A 22,995-nucleotide genomic window follows, 5' to 3' on the forward strand; every position below is an offset into this window, starting at 1 on the left:
ACAGTGGGTCGTTGTGGGTGCAGCGTTTCACATCTCTGTGGTCTCAAGAAGTTTCTTTAACCCAGCGTCTCTCACAGCTGCTATATTCATTGTTTTTTTTAATCATCTGATCGGTCATATAAGAACAGAGAGGAGTTGATGTTCGTATGAAGTCCTGGAGAAGTCAAATGATCTCCCAGAAGAACACTGTATTGATCAGAGGTTAGTCTTTCATCTCAATGGTGTTTTAGTGTCAGATGTTTGTTTCTTCCTCAAAATGACCCAAATGATCCAATAGTGTCTAGTTAGAGTAAAGAGCTGTAAAATAAACGTGGAGAGGTTTGAACTCATATTCTCTGCAAAAAGTGTGGGGTGTGGGGGGGGGGGGGGTTGTCTTGTTTGCGTGTAAAATGACAAGATAAGAAGTCTTGTTTTCCAAGAAACTGATCAACATGATGTGAGTTAATGCTTAAAACCAGAACAAATATCTGCTAGTGGGGTCAGTAAAAGAAGCTTAATTCAAAGGGATAACACTTTTTTTTTTTTTTTTACCAATTTGGTAAGATATTTTTTCACATTTTACGCATTCAATATATGGATAGTATTTTCTTATAATTTGTCATGTTGCATCTCATGTAAATGTACACTCTGGAAAATAAATTTCTTTATTGGCATTGAAGGTTCCCTGTACAGTACATGGAATCTTTCCATTCCACAAAAGGTTCTTTATTGTGGAAAAAAGTTCTTTAGATTTTTTTATGTAAATGTTCTTCACAATAAGAAAAAACCTTATTTTAAGAACTGTTCACTGAAAGGAACAAAAAAATGGTTCTTCTATGGCATCGCTGTGAAAACCACCTTTTGGAACCTTTATTTTTAAGAGCGTATCTTGATTTAAGGATGTTTCAACAAGAAAACAAGACAACAAAACTGAGAAAGAACATCACTTTTGCATCAGAAAAGATCTCAACAATGCTTTAAGTTTATAACCAAAAGTCAATTTCAAATGATCTGAGCTGCTCTTCACATTCATTTTACAGCTGTATAGACTCTTAGTGGCTCGTTTGAGTCCGTTTTATTTCTCCTGAGGAATTGTAAGAGAAACCTCTGATACTTTAACATTTAACAGAGAACATATGAGACGTAATCAGTTATGATGCCGTATGAATTTGACATGGATTGGCTCTTTTATCCTGAATGGCCGTGATGCAGAACGAGCAGATTTACCAGGCGTCCTGATTTGAAGTCTCGTGAGGACACATGTTCACACTTCCTGTGAGGCCGTTCCTCTCGCCTGAGTCTGGAGAAGCTTCACTGAATCACAACTCAATCAAGCAGATGCGTCTTCATCGCCCGGACGCCCACCGGTGAGTCTGACGCCGACACACACTCAGCTAAATACTCACAGAAAGACGAAAAGAAATTGAACATGTTTGCACATCTAAATTCTTTTGATTTTAAAGAGTTTTTTCTTGTCATTCTCGTTTTTTGCAATTAATGCAACGGTGTCGCATGCATTATTGCATCAAAAACAACTTTTAATTAGTGCTAAGAAAATTGACTAGACTAATCACACGTTTTTTCTGTGATTAGTCATGATTAATCGTAATTAAAAACTTATTATTATTATTATTATAAACTAAAATTATATTTTATATTTTATGTCGTTCTCGTTGTTTGCGATTAAGGTGTCGCATGCACGAGTGCATCAACAACAACTTTTAATATGTGCTTATTGGTTTAGTTTAGTATAGTTTTATCATGAATCATATCATATAATCATATATTTTTTGTCATAAAGTGTGAGTGAGTTTTTTTTTATTTTCATGATTTTTGGACAAACACACACTGTCTGGGAGTTGCTTTGCAATAACAGATGGAAATTACATTTTAATTCAGTGCATCCTGAAAGTGTTTATTTGGTCCAGAAACAGTATAAATTATATCTAAATGAGACCTTAAATGATGTTGGAAATATGTCCACATCCACAATTAACTCATTTTAACTTTTTAACCTTGAACAGAGGATCCATGAATGTCTATATCAGATGTGCAGAACACGTAAAAAAAAAAAGACGTCATGAAAACTTTCATTCTGGCTCCTCAGTGGACGTCTTTTCAACATACGCTTTTGTGACTAAGACCGTGAAAAGACGTCTTTTGAACATAATATCGCTTAGTTGGTAAGATTCAGTTTATGCATTTAAACATTATGTAACGCACCTGTTCAGAGCAAACTTGTCAAAGTGTTGTGAGTTTTAGTTATTAAAGAGATGAATAAGAATGAATAAGAGATGAATATATTAAATAAATTCTACGGAGGGTTTTTGAATAAGATATTGAGCTGCAGGTGAGCGAGCCGGCGCAGGTGTTTCACGTCTCTAAACCTCAGATTCTGTGGTCTTTAACTGAATTCACTCTTCGACAGCTGCAACACACTCAACCACACACACTGAACACTCAATCTGTTTCACTAGATTATACCTGTATTTCTGCAAAACAAGACTCGCATACATCTATATCAGGATCACATGTTTATATTCTCACAATAATTCACCATTTCTTTTCGTTTATTGGTTCATCCTTATTATGATTTGGAGAATTGATCAAAATAATATGCTGATACTAATTATTATATTATGAATAAATGTATATTCTGACAGTTTCTGCATAATCCGACTTTTTGTATTGATACTTATATATTATTACATGAAATTTAATAGTATTTACTTTCATTTATTGGATAATTTATCTATGATTTGCAGAATTAAGCAAAATAAAAATACTGATACTAATTATTATATTTTGTATACATGTATTTTAGATTATGTTCACTAGGATAATTTCTATATATTCAAATATTATCTATAAAAAAATTCTATATAGTCATATCAATATTTTATATTTCATAATGTGGATTATTAAGCAAAATAACAATACTAATTATTATATTAAATACATTGATTTTGTTTATTATGATGAATACTTTCTATTTAATGATAATTTATATTCATATATTAACATTTTTATATGCATTATATTATACTATATTTTTATAGTATTTACCTTCATTTATTGGTTCGTTAATCTTCTGATGTGGAGAATTAATTAAAAAAAACAGTACAGTATATTATAATATGTTTAATATTATGAATAATTTCTGTATATTCATATTTGTCCTATGATATAAGTATTTACCTTCATTTACCTTTTGACAATATAACAATACAAAAAATAACAATACTGATGCTAATTATTATATAATATTATGAATACATTTATATATTATATTATATTAGATTATATTATAGCCTATTATATTCACCATTATTAAAATAGCGCTTTTTACAATACAGATTGTTTCAAAGCAGCTTTACAGTGATAACAGGGAAATAATGAAATTAAGTTTGTTTTTGGCTGTACAGTATAATTATCTTATATTATATTGAACTAATTAACTAATTAATAACGTATTCATAGTAATAAAACATTTCGGATTTGTTGTGCTTTCATTTCAGATTGTAATCTGACCTCGCCCGTCGCCCGTCGTGGATTCATTCCCTCTGATGAAATGCCTCGCTCATTTTTAGTTAGAAGCAAGAGGGCGGGGCATCACTCCACACACCCCGCCCACTCTCAGCCTCCTGACCAATCACAGGCTCTGGAGCTGCTGCCCGGTTCCTCCTCCGCCAGCAGCCGGCCGTCTGTGTGCTGGACCGATAACAGCACTGATGGAGCTGAAGCCGAACACACACCAGGTACACAAACACCAGATCAACACCAGCAGTGACTGCGGTACTGGGGCAGATCCAGCACGATATGAAACACTTCCATTGTGGGAGTTTCTCATCACATCTAAAGACACTCATAATGAAAATAGGATCTGAATTACAACTTTTAATCATGAGAAAATTAGCACTCATGAGAACTTATCATGAACAAATCTCCCATAAATGACTGCCATGAATTGATACAATCATAACAACTTGAATGAGTCATTATGATATTTTTTTCATTAGCCTAACTAAATACCTCACCACTAACTATTCTTTTCTATTGTGAATAAATCACACCATGTCTCAGCGTGACGCCTTGATATTATGCTGTTCATCTTTAAGAGTACATTTCCCATAATGCCTTGCGGAGAGAATTAATAGGGAAGAGGAGCGATGTTAGTGATTAAATGAATGTGCTGCAGAAATGATTAAAGGCACACTATGCAAGATTTGTACCTTAATATAACAGCTTCAAAGTCATTTCGATGGTAAACGAACTCGTATTAGGGCGAAACATCCCGATACCAAAGCGCGGGGTTGGGGGGGGGGGGGTCACACACATCAACAACATATGGAGCAGCCTCTATGGAAGATGCTCACACGCATTACAGACGTGAATCATGGCAGAGTCGATGAAGAAAGCGCGGTCCGAAGAGTGCAGAGACAGCTCTGCGTGAGTGGTATTTACGACAGTAACGTTAAACACAAGTACTCCACAGCGACTCTAGGGGACTGACAGAAACTGCATAGTATGCCTTTAAATCCTTGTCTAATACTGCTCAAAAGTTTGACAAACAGTGGTGAGAGGTGAAACAAAGCTTTTCAAAAACTCTGGATTAATTGAACTGTTGTTTCCAAGCGCTCTAAACACCACAGGCTGGCGCCACCTGCTGGTCAAAACTGTGTAAATGCAACAAAAACATGTATCATCACACCTCTTACAAACCAATCACATTTTCATGAAATTGTAATCTATTAAATGTAATATAACTAATTAAATATGATGGTTCTCTAACATTATTATTATTTTGTAGTGCTTGTTTTGTCTGTTATAAGGCGGGGCTTGGCAAACTAGGTCAAATCAAGGTTCGGACCAAATTACGTAACAAAGCCTCGTTTGATGAAATCATGTGACTTGACGAGTTTGAAAAAAGCTCTGAAACGCTGAGTGAAAGCAGATTTCTAAATGTTTAGAAGCTTCATTGCGTTGTTTCGAAAGCACACATCACCTGGCTAGTAACATTGTTTTATTTTAAGTCATCATAATTGCATACTAAGAAGAAAACACAACTTCTTCTATTCTGTTGTGTGTGTGTGATAGCGGTGAAGCAGCCTGATGTTTATTCGTCTGACCTGTCGTTGTCTTCTGCTGCTGTGGAGAGACCGAGCGATCTTGAGCGTCTGATTCAGGCTTTACTCAGTCACCATCAGATGACCAACGTCCAGACGCCGCTGTGCGAGTGTCCACTCTGTGAGAAGGTGAGGAACTCAGTCCTGCTCCTGCACATGTGTGTGTGTGTGTGTGTGTGTGTCCTTTATTGAACACACCTGACTGAAATCATCAGCTCTTCAGCAGAGAACAAATGAACAAATACATTCAGGGAACATTTACACAACAATGATATGCTTAAAACTGAGAAGTTTATCCTTTGAGTTTTATGCGTTCAGACGACACAATTGTCAAAACGATCCCCATTATTCACACGGATCTGCGAAAACGACTAAAAACGCTGTATTCTGCTGCCAGGCCAGTAGATGGCGATGAAACACTATAGACTGAACACGTAATACACACGTGCATGACGTCATCGTCTTCAGAGATTCATGTTTTTTGTCGTTTACACAGAGACCGTTTTTCAAAAACTTGCACTTTGAAACCGGTTTCAAAAGTTTGTATTTTCAGGCCCACAAACACAACTGTTGTGTAAATGAACAGCCAAAACTTATAAAAAGTTGTCTTTTTAGCTGCAAAGTGTGTCGTGTAAACGGCCACTTATTTATTCAGCAGATCGAGTGGGTCACGAATGGAAAAGATACAAGCCGAAGGGATTTAAGAGAGGAATAAAGTACAGTAAATTATATTTTATAAAGCAAAAAATTAAAGAATAATAGATTATGTATAATTGATTAAACTGATTTTCCCATAAGATAGTTCAGATTTGATGATGCGCTAGTCCTGATCTGATCACCTGACATGATTTTCACACATTTACAACTTACTCAGAATTACATGTGGTTTTTGTGTGGTTTTTGAACATTTCATGAGCACATGCACGTTTTAAACCTCAAATGGGATTTGCATATGATCACATGAGATTGTGTCGCATTGTTCTGATGTGTGTTTCTGATCAATGCCATTTCCATCACTGGTGATATTGTGTGATATATTAATATTACTATTACTGTGTCTTCTGTAGGTTCTTTCTTCTGCTGTAGGTTTGACATCTCGTTTGTGCAAGTCACATGTCAACAGGGCTGCTCTCCCATTGGCTGGCTCCACGAGCCACGCCCAGCAGCATTATGGGTACAGACATCCAGGACCCCTCAGGGTGAGTAGACTAAAGAAACTTATTTTAAAACTTATTTTACTTCAGCTAGTTACCCAGGAAACATTTGTGTAACTTTATGCACTTAAATATCTATAACTATAACTATAGGCTAAATTTAAGTTAAAAAAAAACTAATAAAAATGACAAAAACACAACAAAATTACTAAAATTGTAACTAAATTTAAAATGAAAATATGTACTACCTACTTTTTTTTTTTAAGTACATGAAGTAGTAGCAGCATATGTTTAATTCAGCGAGTGGCATGGTTATCATCTCTGAAATAAAAAATAATAGGCTAGTTATTTATAGTCTGATCGAATAATACTTAAGAGTACTTATCGGGTTGTCCAGATATCATTCATACAGAAAATATTCAGTGTACTGCATAAATGAATATAAGGGCAGAATGTAAGCTGTGTGTTTGTGTGTGTGTTTCAGGAGAGGAGTTTTGGCTGTAAGGTTTGTGGGAAGGTGTTCAAGAGGTCGTCGACTCTGTCCACTCACCTGCTCATTCACTCGGACACGCGACCGTACCCGTGTCCCTTCTGCGGGAAGAGGTTCCACCAGAAATCTGACATGAAGAAACACACCTTCATACACACTGGTAAAATACACACATAATGAGCTTTCCATTGACTTCTAATGCTTTTACTCTAAGCTAATGATATTTTCTTTTTAACTGAATATTAACACATCATGTCCCAACCAGACTCGACCCAGCGACACAATAAAGGGCATCTTTAATCAGTTTTTTCGATACGTGCGACTATTTTATTTTAGAAACGGTTATTTCTGCGACGTCGCACTGAAACAACAACAACATATGACGTAGGCAGGGTACGACAATTATCTAAAGGTATGATTATGTGCTTTACTTAATGGACAAAAGAATATATTTTGTGAATATAATTTTGTGTGAACTACTAACTTTTCCTTTAAAATAAATTAAATGAAACAAAAACGTTCAAACTGTGAGCACAATGTTAACAAACAAGTGTATTCTACCACAGAGATCGTTTCAGATACTCAGTAATAATAAATTTTTGCATTTCCAGGCCCACAAAACAGCCAAAATGCATAAAAAAGTTTTCTGTTTTTAGTTGTCGTGTAAAGGGCCCCTTAGATTGGACTGAAACCTTTATTTATAATTTATTCAGCAGATAGTGTTGCTTACAAATGAAAAATATTCAAGCCGAAGGGGTTTAACAGAGGAATAAAGTATTTCTAAAACACTCAATTATATTTTATTAAGCAAAAATGACAGAATAATAGATTAAAATGTAAAGATTATGTAAAATTGATGAAAGTGATTTTCCCAAAAGATAGTTCAGATTTGATGATGTAGCCTAGCCTATTTGGATAACTCACCTCAGATCTCGAAAATAAATTAAAGGAAACAAAAACGTTCAAACTTTGAGCACAATGTTAACAAACAAGCGTATTCTACCACAGAGACTGTTTCAGACACTCAGTAATAATGTTAAAACGATAATAATTATATTATTTTCTTATCACCTATCTATTTCGTTGCGAGTGTAGTCACTTCTAGTCCCCGCCCACACTCACTTCTGATTGGGTGTGATTTTTTTTCAAATATTTATTTGCGTCTGTTGTGGACAGATGATCTTGTCGCTGGCTAGATTTGATCACATCGCGCCTGGTTATGTCACGGATGTTATCAGTTAGCTGCCTGTGTAGAAAGTAGACAGTAAGGCTGAGCTAATGTGTGTGTGTGTGTGTGTGATCTCTCAGGTGAGAAGCCTCATGTGTGCGTGGTGTGCGGTAAAGCGTTCAGTCAGAGCTCTAATCTGATCACACACAGCAGAAAACACAGCAGCTTTCAGCCGTTCAGCTGCCCGCACTGCTCACACACCTTCCAGAGGAGAATGGACCTACAGCGCCACCTACAGACTCACTCAGAGAACCACAGCGGACTGTACCATGGGACCTGAGCAGCACACACACACACACACACACACACACACACACACACACACACACACACACACACACACACACACACACCTGGTGTTGCTAAAGTTCTCTGTCTAATGTTGTTGTTGCTTACAAAACATTTGCTTTTGTGTAACTGCACACGTTATTGCATTGTGAAATGAGTCTGCATAATTTGTTCACATCACATACTGAATAGCTTTGAGGCCTGGTATAATTGGCTCTTCATGTGTCATGTGGTGTGTTGATGGTTGTGACGTCATAATCATGAGGAAGAACCTCAAACTCTGATTTCAAAATGATCAAGAATCATCCCGATATCCATGATGTGACTTTTAATAACAAATACAGAAATGCAACTAGGCTTATAAGAACATCAACTGTAAAATTTCAGCTTTGTGACAGTACTCAAGGTTTTTTTGTATTCTCATGCTCTCAGCAGAAGTTTATATGTAGTTTTGTAAGTGAAAGTGATGTACAGAACTGATACAAATGATAATTAAGATCCTTCCCAACCCTACTGTCTGAGTTTATTTCTTTAATAGTGACACTTAAAGACATATGTTAGGACTACAACACTACAATAAAAACACTTAAAGGAGTGAAAATTAAATAAAGAACATTTAAGATCGTTTCACATAATGTTACTTTAGCAGCAAAACAAAAGCAGCAAGTAAAATCATTACGCCTACAGATGACACTTGTTTCCGCCACAAAATAAAACAAAAAGGTGATCTCTCAATTCTGACTTTTCCTCTCACAATTCCGAGTTTATTTATCAACAGAACTGTGAGATAAAAAGTCATAATTACCTTTTTATTCTTTTATTCCGTGGCAGAAACGAGGATCCATCGTTAGGCCACAAGCACCTCAGAACAGTGATAGACGAATTCAGCTGTAAACAAAAGCAGAAATCACATGATAGTGCTTTATTTCACATTGACGGTCGTGTTGTATCTTTAGTTGGCCTGGTGGAAACCGCTGGTTTGCTCCATCAGTGTCGGCGGGTTTCTGAAGCCGTGTTCTGCCCCGATGTCTCCATAAAACCGGCTCTCTGTCTGGGTTAAATCACGCCTCCCTGACAGTGACAACCAACAAGCGTGTTTTTAATGGCCAGCCGTCATGTAGCAAGCGTTACATGATCATTTGCGTTAGGAGATCACAGAGAGATCAGTACCAGTCTGAGAGTAGATGCACCACAGCGCCCCCATCAGGAACAAACCCAGCACAAACGCAGCGAACACGACCGCCAGCACAGGACCCTCGTCTGCACCTGAACACAAGCCACAGCACACTTCATAAAGTCTGATCTGTTGCAAGAAAGTATTGTTGGTGAATAGATATAATCCATTAATAGCAAATAGCCATTTTTGGTCAGGTATAAGATTAGTGAATTATTCTACATTATGATTATGAAAACTATATCAACTGATCATCTTTGTTTCTGGCTTTCTTTGCAACGAATTATGCATTTTGGTAAACAGTATTACAAAGACCATAAACTCCCATTACAAGCTAAGAGTCAAACTGTCCAACTGAAACACTGATCACCATAATGGTGATTGGTGACCACATATTTTTACTAACTTCTGTAGATGTATTACATAAATAAAGTCAGTCTGGTTAAGTAATAAGTGAAGCTGGTAATGCAATTTGCTGAGATCTTGAGAGTTTTATTGCCTTTTATATGCAGTTGTGTTTCATTTTCTGATAGTGCAAGCATGATGTTGAAGCAACATCACAAGATTCAATACCATTACCATTGATGTTTTGTTGAAATTTCAACATATTTTGAACATTAATTGCGGGGGCAGAAGTGATGTTGATTCAGTGAAGTTAACATTGACACAATAATATTGATTTAACATTGTTTTTCGATGGTTGCTTGCTATCTGGGATTTCTAGTTCACAAAAAAACATTAGTGAAAAGGTCTTACAATAAACTTTTTTTCGTTTTTTTCTTCTTCTTTTTTTTTAAATCTAAAGAACCCTTTTCCAATATAAAGAACCTTTTGTGTGTTAAAAAAGACTCAAAAGGTCTTCATGGAACAAGAGATGCCAATACAGAGCCTTATTTTTAAGAGTGCAAGTAATAGAATAAAGGAGGTGTAACGCACCGCTGTGTGTGGGAGTCTGTCTCGACATCTCAGTGAGTTTACCTGAAACACACATACACACAGAACAAACACAAGTCTGAGTAATGCAAAACGTTTGTGTGAATGAAAGTTCAACGCTGCATTGATGTGTACAGACCAGCAGGGGGAGCCAGAAACCCAACAGGATACGTCACCAACACGGGACGAGACAGATTTCTGTCCTCACACTGTAAGAGAAAGGTGAAAGATAAGAATCATAAAGATTTTAATAGTTCTGGTTCCAGTGTCATTCCATTATTTTAGTAAATTTTACATATATTTGATATACTATATATATATATATATATATATATATATATATATATATATATATATATATATATATATATACATACATACAGTCAACCCAAAATTTATTCAGGCACCTTCAACATTTCTCACATTATCACAGTTTATTCACTATAGTTTAGAAAATTGTAATAAAATATGACAAGAACTCAGAGTTATCAAATCAGTTGATATTTCACAGGTTTTGTCCATCCTTCTGTTAGACTGTCTCACACATGAATCATGTTGAATATCTGTCAGCTGTTAAATCTAACTACAAAATTAGATAATACACATTTAGCTCAACCAATGACCAAGCAATGCTTCATTCTGTTCAGTCTGTGTGTAAAAAGGTTGCATTAGCAATTAAAGGAAAAACATAAGCTTAACTTAAGCAAAACATGGTCAGGTCAAAGTGTCTGAATCATTTTTGGTCCCAAATGTTTATAAATTTTACAGATAGTAAAAAAAATATACAAAATTATATCTGGTGTCTGAATAATTTTTGGTTTGACTGTATATATATTGATGTGATACACCTTTACACTCAAGGTATTTAAAGTTTCTGGAACTCATTACTAACACGTTATGTTTTAATATATCAGATAATAATGTTTAATCTAGTAATTCATATTATATGAACTATATTATGATCTATACAGTATGATATTTAATATAGTTGAGGTTGACAGTTATCAAAAATATGACAAAGAGCTTGCAGCCATTTTCTATGGGTAATGACACCAACCGTACCTGTTGAGAAGCAGGAGTGTGTGTGAGAGCAGGAATCCGAGGCCCCTGAGCACAGACCCGAGCGTCGGCCCCCGAGGGCCCCTCGTCCACCGCACACAGGCGCAGCCGGCAGTGCAGGAACTGAATGGAGTTATTATAGACCGGCCGCAGGATGAAGCTGAAGCGCACTGTGTGTGCGCCCTCGTGCCCATCATCCCTCCTCCTCCGCCTGCGCTCCTCGGCCTTCCTGGCTCTGACTCTGTCGGGTCTCTTGTCTTTAAACCGTCTGGCCCTCTCGTCTCCTCTGCGGGCCCCTGTGTGTCTCCAGCGAGGGGTCGGCCGTCTCTCAGTCTTCTCCTCGTCCTCCTCGTCTCCGTTGCTCTCACTCTCTGGGCTGTCTGTTGGTTCCAGGGCTTCTCCGTGGAGAAGTGTGAAGGACGGGTCTGACGGGCAGGAGTCTCTGATGATTGACCAGCCGCTGTGAGCCTGTGGGTCTGAGAGAGGAGAAACCAGACACGACTGGAGTTCCACGGCCTCCGCAGCGCCATACGCCACCGAGATCTGACAGACACACACAGAACTTATGTTAATCAAACACTGCACCCTATAAACCATCCTGAACACCCCGGCAACCACACAGCAACAGCCTAGTAACCTCCCAGAACACCCCAGAAACCACATAGCAACAGCTTAGCAACCACACAGACCACCCCAGCAACCATATGGCAACAGGTTACCAACCACCCTAGCAACCACATAGCAACAGCCTAGCAACCCCCCCAAAAACCCACATAGATGCTAAAATTCACTTTTTCTTAAGAATTATTTTTGAGAAATTATAGAATACAGTATTGTAACCACCCAAAAAAATCACATAGCAAGAGCCCAGCAACCTTCCACAACACGCTAGCAACCTCATGAAAAATTGAACTCTAATATTTGTATATGTTTAGGTTTAGTTTTCTTAATTACTCATATTTAATAATAGTATGTCACTGAATTAGTTATTTTCAGTTGAATTCTTGTTGCTAGGCGTCGGTGGTCTGCAAATTTAGCCGATGTTGAACGATCTTTTTTTATTTGTTGGCATCATTTGTATATTTGACTTCACATGAGTTTCATATAAACTCATATAAACTCAGCTGCACACACACAGTCAGTGGAGTGTGTCCATTAGTGGCCTTGACTGTAAGCTCCACATGGCGACAGGAGTCTGGGGTCCTTGAGCGGGTGTAATCCCGTTATCGACTCCAGCGGCATCTATCAGCAGCTCTGGCCTTCAGGAGCCCAGCCAACAGCACCATAGACTGGGAAAAAAGATGGACGCCGCCCCTTCACTCTCTTCCATTGGTGAAAAGTGAAGCCGCCAAAGTCTTAACATGGCGCTGACATCTTGCGCAGATTTGGGACCTGCTCCTGCACAGTAGTTACCGCGGGAGCACTCCCGCAGAATCGGTTAATACAAAGTTTACTGCAGAGCAACTCATTGTGTCAGTGTGAAATAAACAGTTATGGACAAGTAGAACTTAAAGTTGAAGCTCCAATCTCCTCCCGAAAATCCCACAAAAAAGTCAGTGACACTTCGTTTAGAGAAGCTGTCAATCACAGCTGTCACATTTCCGTTTTTATAGCATCAAATAACTAACTTAGACCAAACTTATTTAAAAAAACAAACGCTTAAACCCAGCCAACACAGCCATGTGGGGCCCAAATGGGTTTGACCTGGGCTATCTAACTGGGACCCAGCCAGTTTTGTCCTCGGTTTCCATGTAGGCCCCACATGGGTTTGCCCAGATGAAGTGAACACTGCTTAGTGTGCACAGTACAGGCTGTTTAATGTAACACTGAATCAGTGTTGGAGGTAATGAGATAATTAAGTGATTGAATAATGATTAACCTGCTGTTAACAAGCAGAATCACTGAAGGAAAGAGAAACACAAGAACTAGGCCTACTTCCAGCCACTGCCTTGGATGAAATCAACTGAAGATAAAATACATTACATCTCTCAAGATCTGATTAAACAACTCCACAAACAGCATTACCAGCTTCATGTATTACTAACCAGACTGACTTTATTTCTGCCAGACGTCTACAGAAGTTCTTATTGAGAATTAACAGAGGTTTAGATGTTGATTACTTATTTGAAAGTAATAGTTTGATTTGATGTTACCATTGTGGCGATCAGTGTGTGCTTTAGTCAGGCTCTTGACTTTTTAACATTAGTTTTTCTCAGGCAGCTGTGTCTGTTTGTTATGGCGAGAACAGCAAGAGAAAATATAATCAGATGCTGTAAGCTGATTGATGATAAGAGTATAATCATCATGTAGTGGCTTAGCTCATTGATTATGTGTGAGGTTTATACAGGTAGTATGTCATTCATTTTGTTTTATTGTTGTGATTCTACAGTAAGAGAATAATAGAATTTAATCAGAACGTCAAATGATTTTTAACACACCATTTACATATTTTGGGCTCCTGTAAGATTTACTCGCACACAGATATCAAGAATCAGCATATGAATCTCAACAATGGTGACATGCTTCATGGTGCAATGCATTCTGGGAGCTATGGATAAGTTTCATATGATGCACTCAGAATTAGGGCTGGGCGATTTAAATCGCGATATTGTTATGCGCATCTCGTCAGTAAAGCCGGTTCCTTGATTAGTAGTAAATCGCCGTCACCTGCTTTCAGATGAAGCGGCATTTAGGGCTGAGGAGATAATTAAGTGATTAATTTAGTGATGATTGAGCATTATTGAAGACACCTGATGTTAACAAGCAGAATCACTGAAGGAGAAAATCACAAATTGTAAGTTACCATTAAGGTGATGGGTGTTTGCTTTAGTTGGGATCTAGACCATTATATGTTTACTTTAATATTTATTGTTGTTTGTCTGCTGTTATTGATTTATAACAGTTACATGAACAAAGTAAAGTCTTATCTTATAGTGTTGGTTATGTTTTGACATAATCATGCTGTGATCTGAAAAAGGAAACTTATTGAGATAGTTTAGCATAACTTGTTAGCAGCAGTTTAGTGATTCTTCAGCCTATGATTATAAGTACTTTACTTATAATTCAAAATATTTAATGAACATTGTTCTGATCAAAAGACATTCAGATAAATTCATTTAAAACACAGACATCAATAATCAGCCTGTGAATCTCAACAATGGTGACAATAATAAAGCATGTTGCAGTGGCTGCCACCAATCACAACTCATTAATGGCTCCCATCATGCATTGCGGTATGAATAAATTATGATCTGAATTGTCTATGTAATTTACTTTTCCTAATTGAATATTCTGCTCCTCACCATTGTTGAGATGCATAGACTGAATCTTGACATCTGTGTGTGCCTAAAAGAATGATTTTTTTTTTTTTTGTTAAAAAACAACTTTTAAGAAATCCTTTATATTATATAAAAAATTCTGGGCATCGAAGTCAGAAAGAAGGATTTTAATGAGTTCAGTGATCAAGTTCAAATGATGATTGTCATAACATAACCAACACCATCAGATCACTTTTTTCTTTGTTCAACTGGTGATTATAATTCAGAAACAACAGACAAACAAAATCTAAAGTTAATAATCTTTGGGTCAAGAGTCCAACTAAAGCAACCATTGATCGTCATAACGGTAACTTACAATTTGTGATTTTCTCCTTCAGTGATTCTGCTTGTTAACAACAGGTGTCTTCAATAAAGTTCAATCATCACTAAATTAATTACTTAATTATCTCATTAACTTAAACACTCTTGAGTGTTAATTTAACACTGGAGTTTTTTGCTGTGTACAAAGAGCCGTAGTTAACTGACAAGCTGAGCCATATCGCATTAATTATCGCTGGCGATACGTCCGCGATATTAATGTGATATGGCTTAGCTTGTCAGTTAACTACGGTTCTTTGTAGTAAATGCCGATCCATCTGAAAGCAGGTGATGGCGATTTACTACTAATCAAGGAACCGGCTTTACTGACGAGATGCGCATAACAATATCGCGATTTAAATCGCCCAGCCCTACTCAGAATGCATTGCAGCATGAAGCATGTCACCATTGTTGAGATTAATATGCTGATTCTTGATGTCTGTGTGCAAGTAGAACTTTCGGTAGTCTAACATGTGTAAATGGGGTTTTAAAAATCAATTGATGTTCTGATTAAACTGTGCTGGATCTCTTGCTGTAGAATCACAACAATAAAACAAAATGAATGACATACTACCTGTATAAACCTCACACATAATATCAGTGAGTTAAGCCACTACATGACGACGACTATATTCTTATCATCAAGCAGCTTACAGCATCTGATTATATTTTCTCTCACCATAACAAGCAGATACAGCTGCCTGAGAAAAACTAATGTTTAAAAAGTCAAGAGCCTGACTAAAGCACACACTGATCGCCACAATGGTAACATCAAATCAAACTATTACTTTCAAATAAGTAATCAACATCTAAACCTCTGTTAATTCTCAATAAGAACTTCTGTAGACGTCTGGCAGAAATAAAGTCAGTCTGGTTAGTAATACATGAAGCTGGTAATGCTGTTTGTGGAGTTGTTTAATCAGATCTTGAGAGATGTAATGTATTTTATCTTCAGTTGATTTCATCCAAGGCAGTGGCTGGAAGTAGGCCTAGTTCTTGTGTTTCTCATTCCTTCAGTGATTCTGCTTGTTAACAGCAGGTTAATCATTATTCAATCACTTAATTATCTCATTACCTCCAACACTGATTCAGTGTTACATTAAACAGCCTGTACTGTGCACACTAAGCAGTGTTCACTTCATCTGGGCAAACCCATGTGGGGCCTACATGGAAACCGAGGACAAAACTGGCTGGGTCCCAGTTAGATAGCCCAGGTCAAACCCATTTGGGCCCCACATGGCTGTGCTGGCTGGGAACTTACATCAGCGTGATAAAACTACCTATAATGACAAAATATCTTTGAAAAAACTGTATTTGAAGTGTAATTTGATTGTTTAGTTTCCCTCGCGTCCATTAGACTTCACGAGGAGGGCGGGGTTTATGAGCTGTACTGGGACCAGCCACCGGGGAGCGATCGAGACTCGGGGTTTATGAGCTGTACTGGGACCAGCCACCGGGGAGCGATCGAGAGTCAGGGTTTATGAGCTGTACTGGGACCAGCCACCGGGGAGCGATCGAGACTCGGGGTTTATGAGCTGTACTGGGACCAGCCACCGGGGAGCGATCGAGAGTCAGGGTTTATGAGCTGTACTGGGACCAGCCACCGGGGGGCGATCGAGACTCGGGGTTTATGAGCTGTACTGGGAACAGCCACCAGGGGGCGATCGAGACTCGAGGTTTATGAGCTGTACTGGGACAAGCCACCGGGGGGCGATCGAGACTCGAGGTTTATGAGCTGTACTGGGAACAGCCACCGGGGGGCGATCGAGACTCGGGGTTTATGAGCTGTACTGGGACCAGCCACCGGGGGGCGATCGAGACTCGGGGTTTATGAGCTGTACTGGGAACAGCCACCGGGGGGCGATCGAGACTCGAAGTTTATGAGCTGTACTGGGAACAGCCACCGGGGGGCGATCGAGACTCGAGGTTTATGAGCTGTACTGGGAACAGCCACCGGGGGGCGATCGAGACTAGAGGTTTATGAGCTGTACTGGGAACAGCCACCGGGGGGGCGATCGAGACTCGGGGTTTATGAGCTGTACTGGGACAAGCCACCGGGGGGCGATCGAGACTCGGGGTTTATGAGCTGTACTGGGACCAGCCACCGGGGGGCGATCGAGACTCGGGGTTTATGAGCTGTACTGGGACCAGCCACCGGGGGGCGATCGAGACTCGGGGTTTATGAGCTGTACTGGGAACAGCCACCGGGGGGCGATCGAGACTCGAGGTTTATAAGCTGTACTAGGAACAGCCACCGGGGGGCGATCGAGACTCGAGGTTTATGAGCTGTACTGGGAACAGCCACCGGGGGGCGATCGAGACTAGAGGTTTATGAGCTGTACTGGGAACAGCCACCGGGGGGGCGATCGAGACTCGGGGTTTATGAGCTGTACTGGGACCAGCCACCGGGGGGCGATCGAGACTCGGGGTTTATGAGCTGTACTGGGACCAGCCACCGGGGGGCGATCGAGACTCAAGGTTTATGAGCTGTACTGGGAACAGCCACCGGGGGGCGATCAAGACTCGAGGTTTATGAGCTGTACTGGGAACAGCCACCGGGGGGCGATCGAGACTAGAGGTTTATGAGCTGTACTGGGAACAGCCACCGGGGGGGCGATCGAGACTCGGGGTTTATGAGCTGTACTGGGACCAGCCACCGGGGGGCGATCGAGACTCGGGGTTTATGAGCTGTACTGGGACCAGCCACCGGGGGGCGATCGAGACTCGGGGTTTATGAGCTGTACTGGGACCAGCCACCGGGGGGCGATCGAGACTCGAGGTTTATGAGCTGTACTGGGAACAGCCACCGGGGGGCGATCGAGACTCGAGGTTTATGAGCTGTACTGGGACAAGCCACCGGGGGGCGATCGAGAGTCACTTTCAGCACTTGTGTGGCACGCTTGGACAGCACTGACCTGCACATAGAGCCGGTCGTATGCGCTAATCACGCAGGGCCCCACGGGTCTCCTCTCGAGGGCCTCGGTCACGAACAGCTTCATGGACAGCAGTGGGACCCAGGGAGGAGCCGCAGCCGGACTGAGACGTAGAGCTTCCTCGGGACGGGCCGACGGAGTCATGTCTGATGGACTCACCAGAGTCGACAGAGTCGAATCACAGCTGATCTGAGCACAAACACACCAGAGGAAACCGCATCATACACAAATTTACAGCAGCATTCAACTGATCAAAAGTGAGAGCAAACAGTGAATCATAATGTGTTATTCAGTACAAATATCAAAACATTCTTGAATCAAGATACATTTACTTAAAAAGCAAAATAACTTAAGTCTTGCTTTCTGAAGAAAAAAATGAGTTTAAGGGTACAATAAGGTTCATTAGATAACATTAGTAAACTACCTTAGTTAATGAACTAAGAATGAACAATACTTCTTCAGCATTTATTAATCTCAGTTCATATTAATTTCAACATATACTGATACGTTATTAAAATCAAAGTTTGTATTTGTTAACATTAGTTAATGCACTGTGAACATGAACAAACAATGAACAGCTGTATTTTTATTAACTAACATTAACAAAGATTAATAAATACTGTAACAAATATATTGATCATTTTTAGTTCATGTTAGTTAATATAATATCTAATGAATCAGTGGCGTCGGTAAAATAAACTTACTTTTAAAGAGAATTATTTTTCTGACCCCATCTGACCCCATATTTATTTCTTGTTTTAAGCTTAAACTCGCTTCAGAAAAAAAGACTGTCATTTTGCATCTCAAGTTCATGTATCTTGACTCAATAACGTTTAGATATCTGTAGAAAACAAGACCAACATACAAAGAAAGAAAATCATTTTTGCAGCGAAAGATTTCTAATAAATAGATTTAACCCTTTCATGCATGAATTATGAAAACCACAGTCAGGATTATTTTCCTCGATGGATGTGTTTTTCTTAGGGCATGAAAAACAAGGTCAACTTTTTTTCAAGGAGATTTTCAGATGGACAGTATGCATTTTTGGTTTTTACTGAAGATACACTGTATTAAACATAATACAGTAAAAACACAGCAATACTGTATGTATTTATCAAACCAATGAATAAAATTCTATAAAATCATGTGAAAACTATAATATATATATAAATATGCTTACAATTATTTCAAACGCAATTGAGTTTGGTCCTGTTCAACCAGCAGACAAAAGAACTTTACACAAGTTGAACTTCGCCTGTCTTTGAGATCAGAACATGAGGACGTGATTCCACCAAAGATCTGGTGAAGGAACATCTCTGATGAAACCCAACTCAGACTATGTAGAAAACCTTCATGTTCCCTCCAGTCTACCAGAGTATGTCGATGTACAGTCAAACTGAAATCAACATCTATAGATGTTTTCAGACGGTAGGGGAAAAAAAATTTATTATTTTTTGATGTAATGAGTAAAGTAACATATTACAAGTAACGTGCATTACGTAATTAGAATATGTTTTGATGTAACGAGTAAAGTAACGCATTACAAGTAATATGCATTACGTAATTAGAATATTTTTTGATGTAACGAGTAAAGTAACGCATTACAAGTAACGTGCATTACGTAATTAAATAATTTTTTGATGTAACGAGTAAAGTAACGCATTACAAGTAATATGCATTACGTAATTAGAATATTTTTTGATGTAACGAGTAAAGTAACGCATTACAAGTAACGTGCATTACGTAATTAAATAATTTTTTGATGTAACGAGTAAAGTAACGCATTACAAGTAACATGCATTACGTAATTAAATTATTTTTTGATGTAACGAGTAAAGTAACGCATTACAATTAACGTGCATTACGTAATTAGAATATTTTTTGATGTAACGAGTAAAGTAACGCATTACAAGTAACGTGCATTACGTAATTAGAATATTTTTTGATGTAACGAGTAAAGTAACGCATTACAAGTAACGTGCATTACGTAATTAAATAATTTTTTGATGTAACGAGTAAAGTAACGCATTACAAGTAACATGCATTCCGTAATTAGAATATTTTTTGATGTAACGAGTAAAGTAACGCATTACAAGTAACGTGCATTACGTAATTAGAATATTTTTTGATGTAACGAGTAAAGTAACGCATTACAAGTAACGTGCATTACGTAATTAAATAATTTTTTGATGTAACGAGTAAAGTAACGCATTACAAGTAACATGCATTACGTAATTAAATTATTTTTTGATGTAACGAGTAAAGTAACGCATTACAAGTAACGTGCATTCCGTAATTAGAATATTTTTTGATGTAACGAGTAAAGTAACGCATTACAAGTAACGTGCATTACGTAATTAGAATATTTTTGATGTAACGAGTAAAGTAACGCATTACAAGTAACGTGCATTACGTAATTAAATAATTTTTTGATGTAACGAGTAAAGTAACGCATTACAAGTAACATGCATTACGTAATTAAATTATTTTTTGATGTAACGAGTAAAGTAACGCATTACAGATAACACAAATTACTTAATCAGATTACTTTTTCTATAACAATGCATTATCAGTAACATGCATTACGTAATCAGATTATGTTTTCGATTTTTACAAGTAACGCATTACAAATTGTGCACAACATAATCAGATATTGTTTTTTATGTAACGAGTAAAGTAACGCATTAAAAGTAACATGCATTACATAATCAGATTACTTTTTTGAACTGCAAATTACATTCTAATAACACAAATACATTTATTTACAACCCAAAAAGATACTGCATATGAAGTATTTTCAAGAACAACAGTCACAGTAGTAGAATGAAATGAAGCTGAAATATAGCTAGTGATGCATGATGTCCAATTTAGAATGATTAGAATTAATCAGAATTTCCTCCCAATCTAAAATCACTACTTGGAAAATGATATGACTCCTTACATGTTACTTGATGTTACAACTTTATTTATTTTTAGTTTTTTTTTTAGCCTGCAAGAGTCTCCTAGGATAGAAGGAATGGATGGATATTTCGGAGTAACTTGCCATTTCTGACTGGTGGTCCACAATCTGACTTAAAAATCCACAATCAAAGGCTTACCACTTGGTGGCAGTGTATAGGATGATGCACTAGTGTCCACTGTAATGGTTGATGTGCAGTTGTGCAGTCAAAACCCATGCATACGCAAGAAATAGCTTTTTTGAATAGCTGTCCACTGTAAGGACCTCTGAGCGTGAAACAGTGAAAATAAAGTTATTTTGAACTTTGTATTCATCAAAGAATCCAGAAAATTAATATGTTTGTAAAAACCGTGATACATTTTGAACAGCACACTGCATTGTATTACATATACATTTTACATATACATTTACTCAACCTGATTTCCTCATTATTTAATGTATGCCTGAATAAATCTGTCATGAAAAGAAGTTACTACAGCCATCGTTTAAATGAGATAAAAAAAAAATCGGCGCATAAATAGAATTCAAGAAATAAATCAAAAGTCTAATGTTAATAGAAGTATACAAAAGAAAAGAAAAGTTTTTGACCCAGAATTTCAACTTCGATGCATCAGTAACAATAAGAAATGTTTTTTGAGCAAATCATCTAAGTGACCCAAAACATTGGATAAAAATAATTCTGTCCTCATAAAATCAATTAAGAGGTTCCAGTTTCCATCACCGTTCGAATGCTCCCCATTTAGTGCACTAGGGTTTGAACCACACTCACATGAACGGCCAGCAGACTCATCCCATTTGAACCCTCCCAGTCCGTCTCATTGTTCAAACCCTCCGATGGTTTTTGTTTCCACAGGAACACCTTCAAAACACAATTAAAGTACATTCAGGTAAGAAATGGACCATTCTTCCCTATTTTCTTTTGAAGATGTTCCCATCTCCACACCTGATAATGCTTTGCTCTGCTGGATTCGGCACAGTGTGACCCGGGTCATCTGTTTTTGGTGTGTGGTTACAGCTTACACGGTTATGCCTTCATATACAACCACACAAACAAACCGAGTGACAGCGAGACGACGTGACCCGGGTCAGATTTAATTAATCTATTTCTCTAAATCAGAAATAACCATAACGAAATGCTATTTTATGATAATTTGATGGATCTTGACAAATCAGTAGTCACAATGAACTGACGCTGCATTAAACTGAATTACACTTTTTCTGTTGTATAACAGAATTTTGTGCTGAAAACCATAGAATTACATCAGCTATATTAATATTACAATCATTTTAAAATTCATTTAATCATATTATAATTATGTTTATTATTTATGTGTCTTCTCTCTCTCTCTCTCTCTCTCTCTCTCTCTCTCTCTCTCTCTCTCTCTCTCTCTCTCTCTCTCTCTCTCTCTCTCTCTCACCGTGTTTGTGTAATGAACTCTTCCATTCGCTCCATCCATTTCTCCCTCCGTCCCGCAGGAAATGACTGGGAAAACCAACAGGAAATGGCTTCCGTTGAATTCGGCCTTGCAGTCGCGATCCCGCAGGGTCACTGTCGTCACTGCCGAAATCTGTGTGTGTTCAAACAATCCAATCAGTCAAACTTGGTGATATGATACTCAATAAAAGATTTAAAGATTGAAAGAAATCTCTTCAGCTCGCCAAGGCTGCATTTATTAGATCAAAAATACAGTAAAAACAGTAAAATTGTATTACAAGTTAAAATAGCTGTTTTCTATATGAATATATGTTAAAATATAATTTATTCCTGTGATCAAAGCTGAATCATTACTCCAGTCTTCAGTGTCACATGATCCTTCAGAAATCATTCTAATATGATGATTTGACGATCAAGAAACATTTATGATTATTACCAGTGTTGAAAACAGTTGTGCTACTTCATATTTTAGTGAAAACAGTGATTATATTATATTCTTTATCAAATTATATATATATTTAAATATTTAGATGAATAGAAAGTTCAAAAGTACAGCATTATAAAGGTCTTTATATGAAGAATAATCATAAAGAACATTCTAA

At 37.8% G+C, this 22,995-nt stretch overlaps 2 protein-coding genes across 2 annotated transcripts in view; one reads left to right on the plus strand and one right to left on the minus strand.

The window, feature by feature from the left end:
• Positions 1-8,840, plus strand: LOC308693698 (uncharacterized protein). The gene is made up of 7 exons (XM_081370789.1): positions 1-201; positions 1,192-1,346; positions 3,498-3,737; positions 5,077-5,234; positions 6,173-6,304; positions 6,744-6,909; positions 8,058-8,840. Exons 3-7 carry the CDS (start codon positions 3,551-3,553, stop codon positions 8,255-8,257), a joined length of 843 nt encoding a protein of 280 aa, XP_081226915.1. The 5' UTR covers positions 1-201; positions 1,192-1,346; positions 3,498-3,550; the 3' UTR covers positions 8,258-8,840.
• engl (endoglin, like) overlaps positions 8,580-22,995 on the minus strand; it is a gene marked incomplete at its 5' end in the record, with an annotated part of 23,458 nt that continues 9,042 nt past the window's right edge. Inside the window, 8 exons of the mRNA XM_081373707.1 lie at positions 8,580-9,336; positions 9,436-9,531; positions 10,376-10,417; positions 10,512-10,581; positions 11,435-11,974; positions 17,982-18,188; positions 21,728-21,817; positions 22,377-22,526. Of these exons, the coding sequence (XP_081229833.1) occupies positions 9,218-9,336; positions 9,436-9,531; positions 10,376-10,417; positions 10,512-10,581; positions 11,435-11,974; positions 17,982-18,188; positions 21,728-21,817; positions 22,377-22,526 (1,314 nt within the window). The 3' untranslated portion in view covers positions 8,580-9,217. The remainder of the gene's footprint in view (positions 9,337-9,435; positions 9,532-10,375; positions 10,418-10,511; positions 10,582-11,434; positions 11,975-17,981; positions 18,189-21,727; positions 21,818-22,376; positions 22,527-22,995) is intronic.

This window comes from Scardinius erythrophthalmus (genome assembly GCF_964197995.2).
Source record: "Scardinius erythrophthalmus genome assembly, chromosome: 1".
Taxonomy (NCBI): Eukaryota; Metazoa; Chordata; class Actinopteri; order Cypriniformes; family Leuciscidae; genus Scardinius; species Scardinius erythrophthalmus.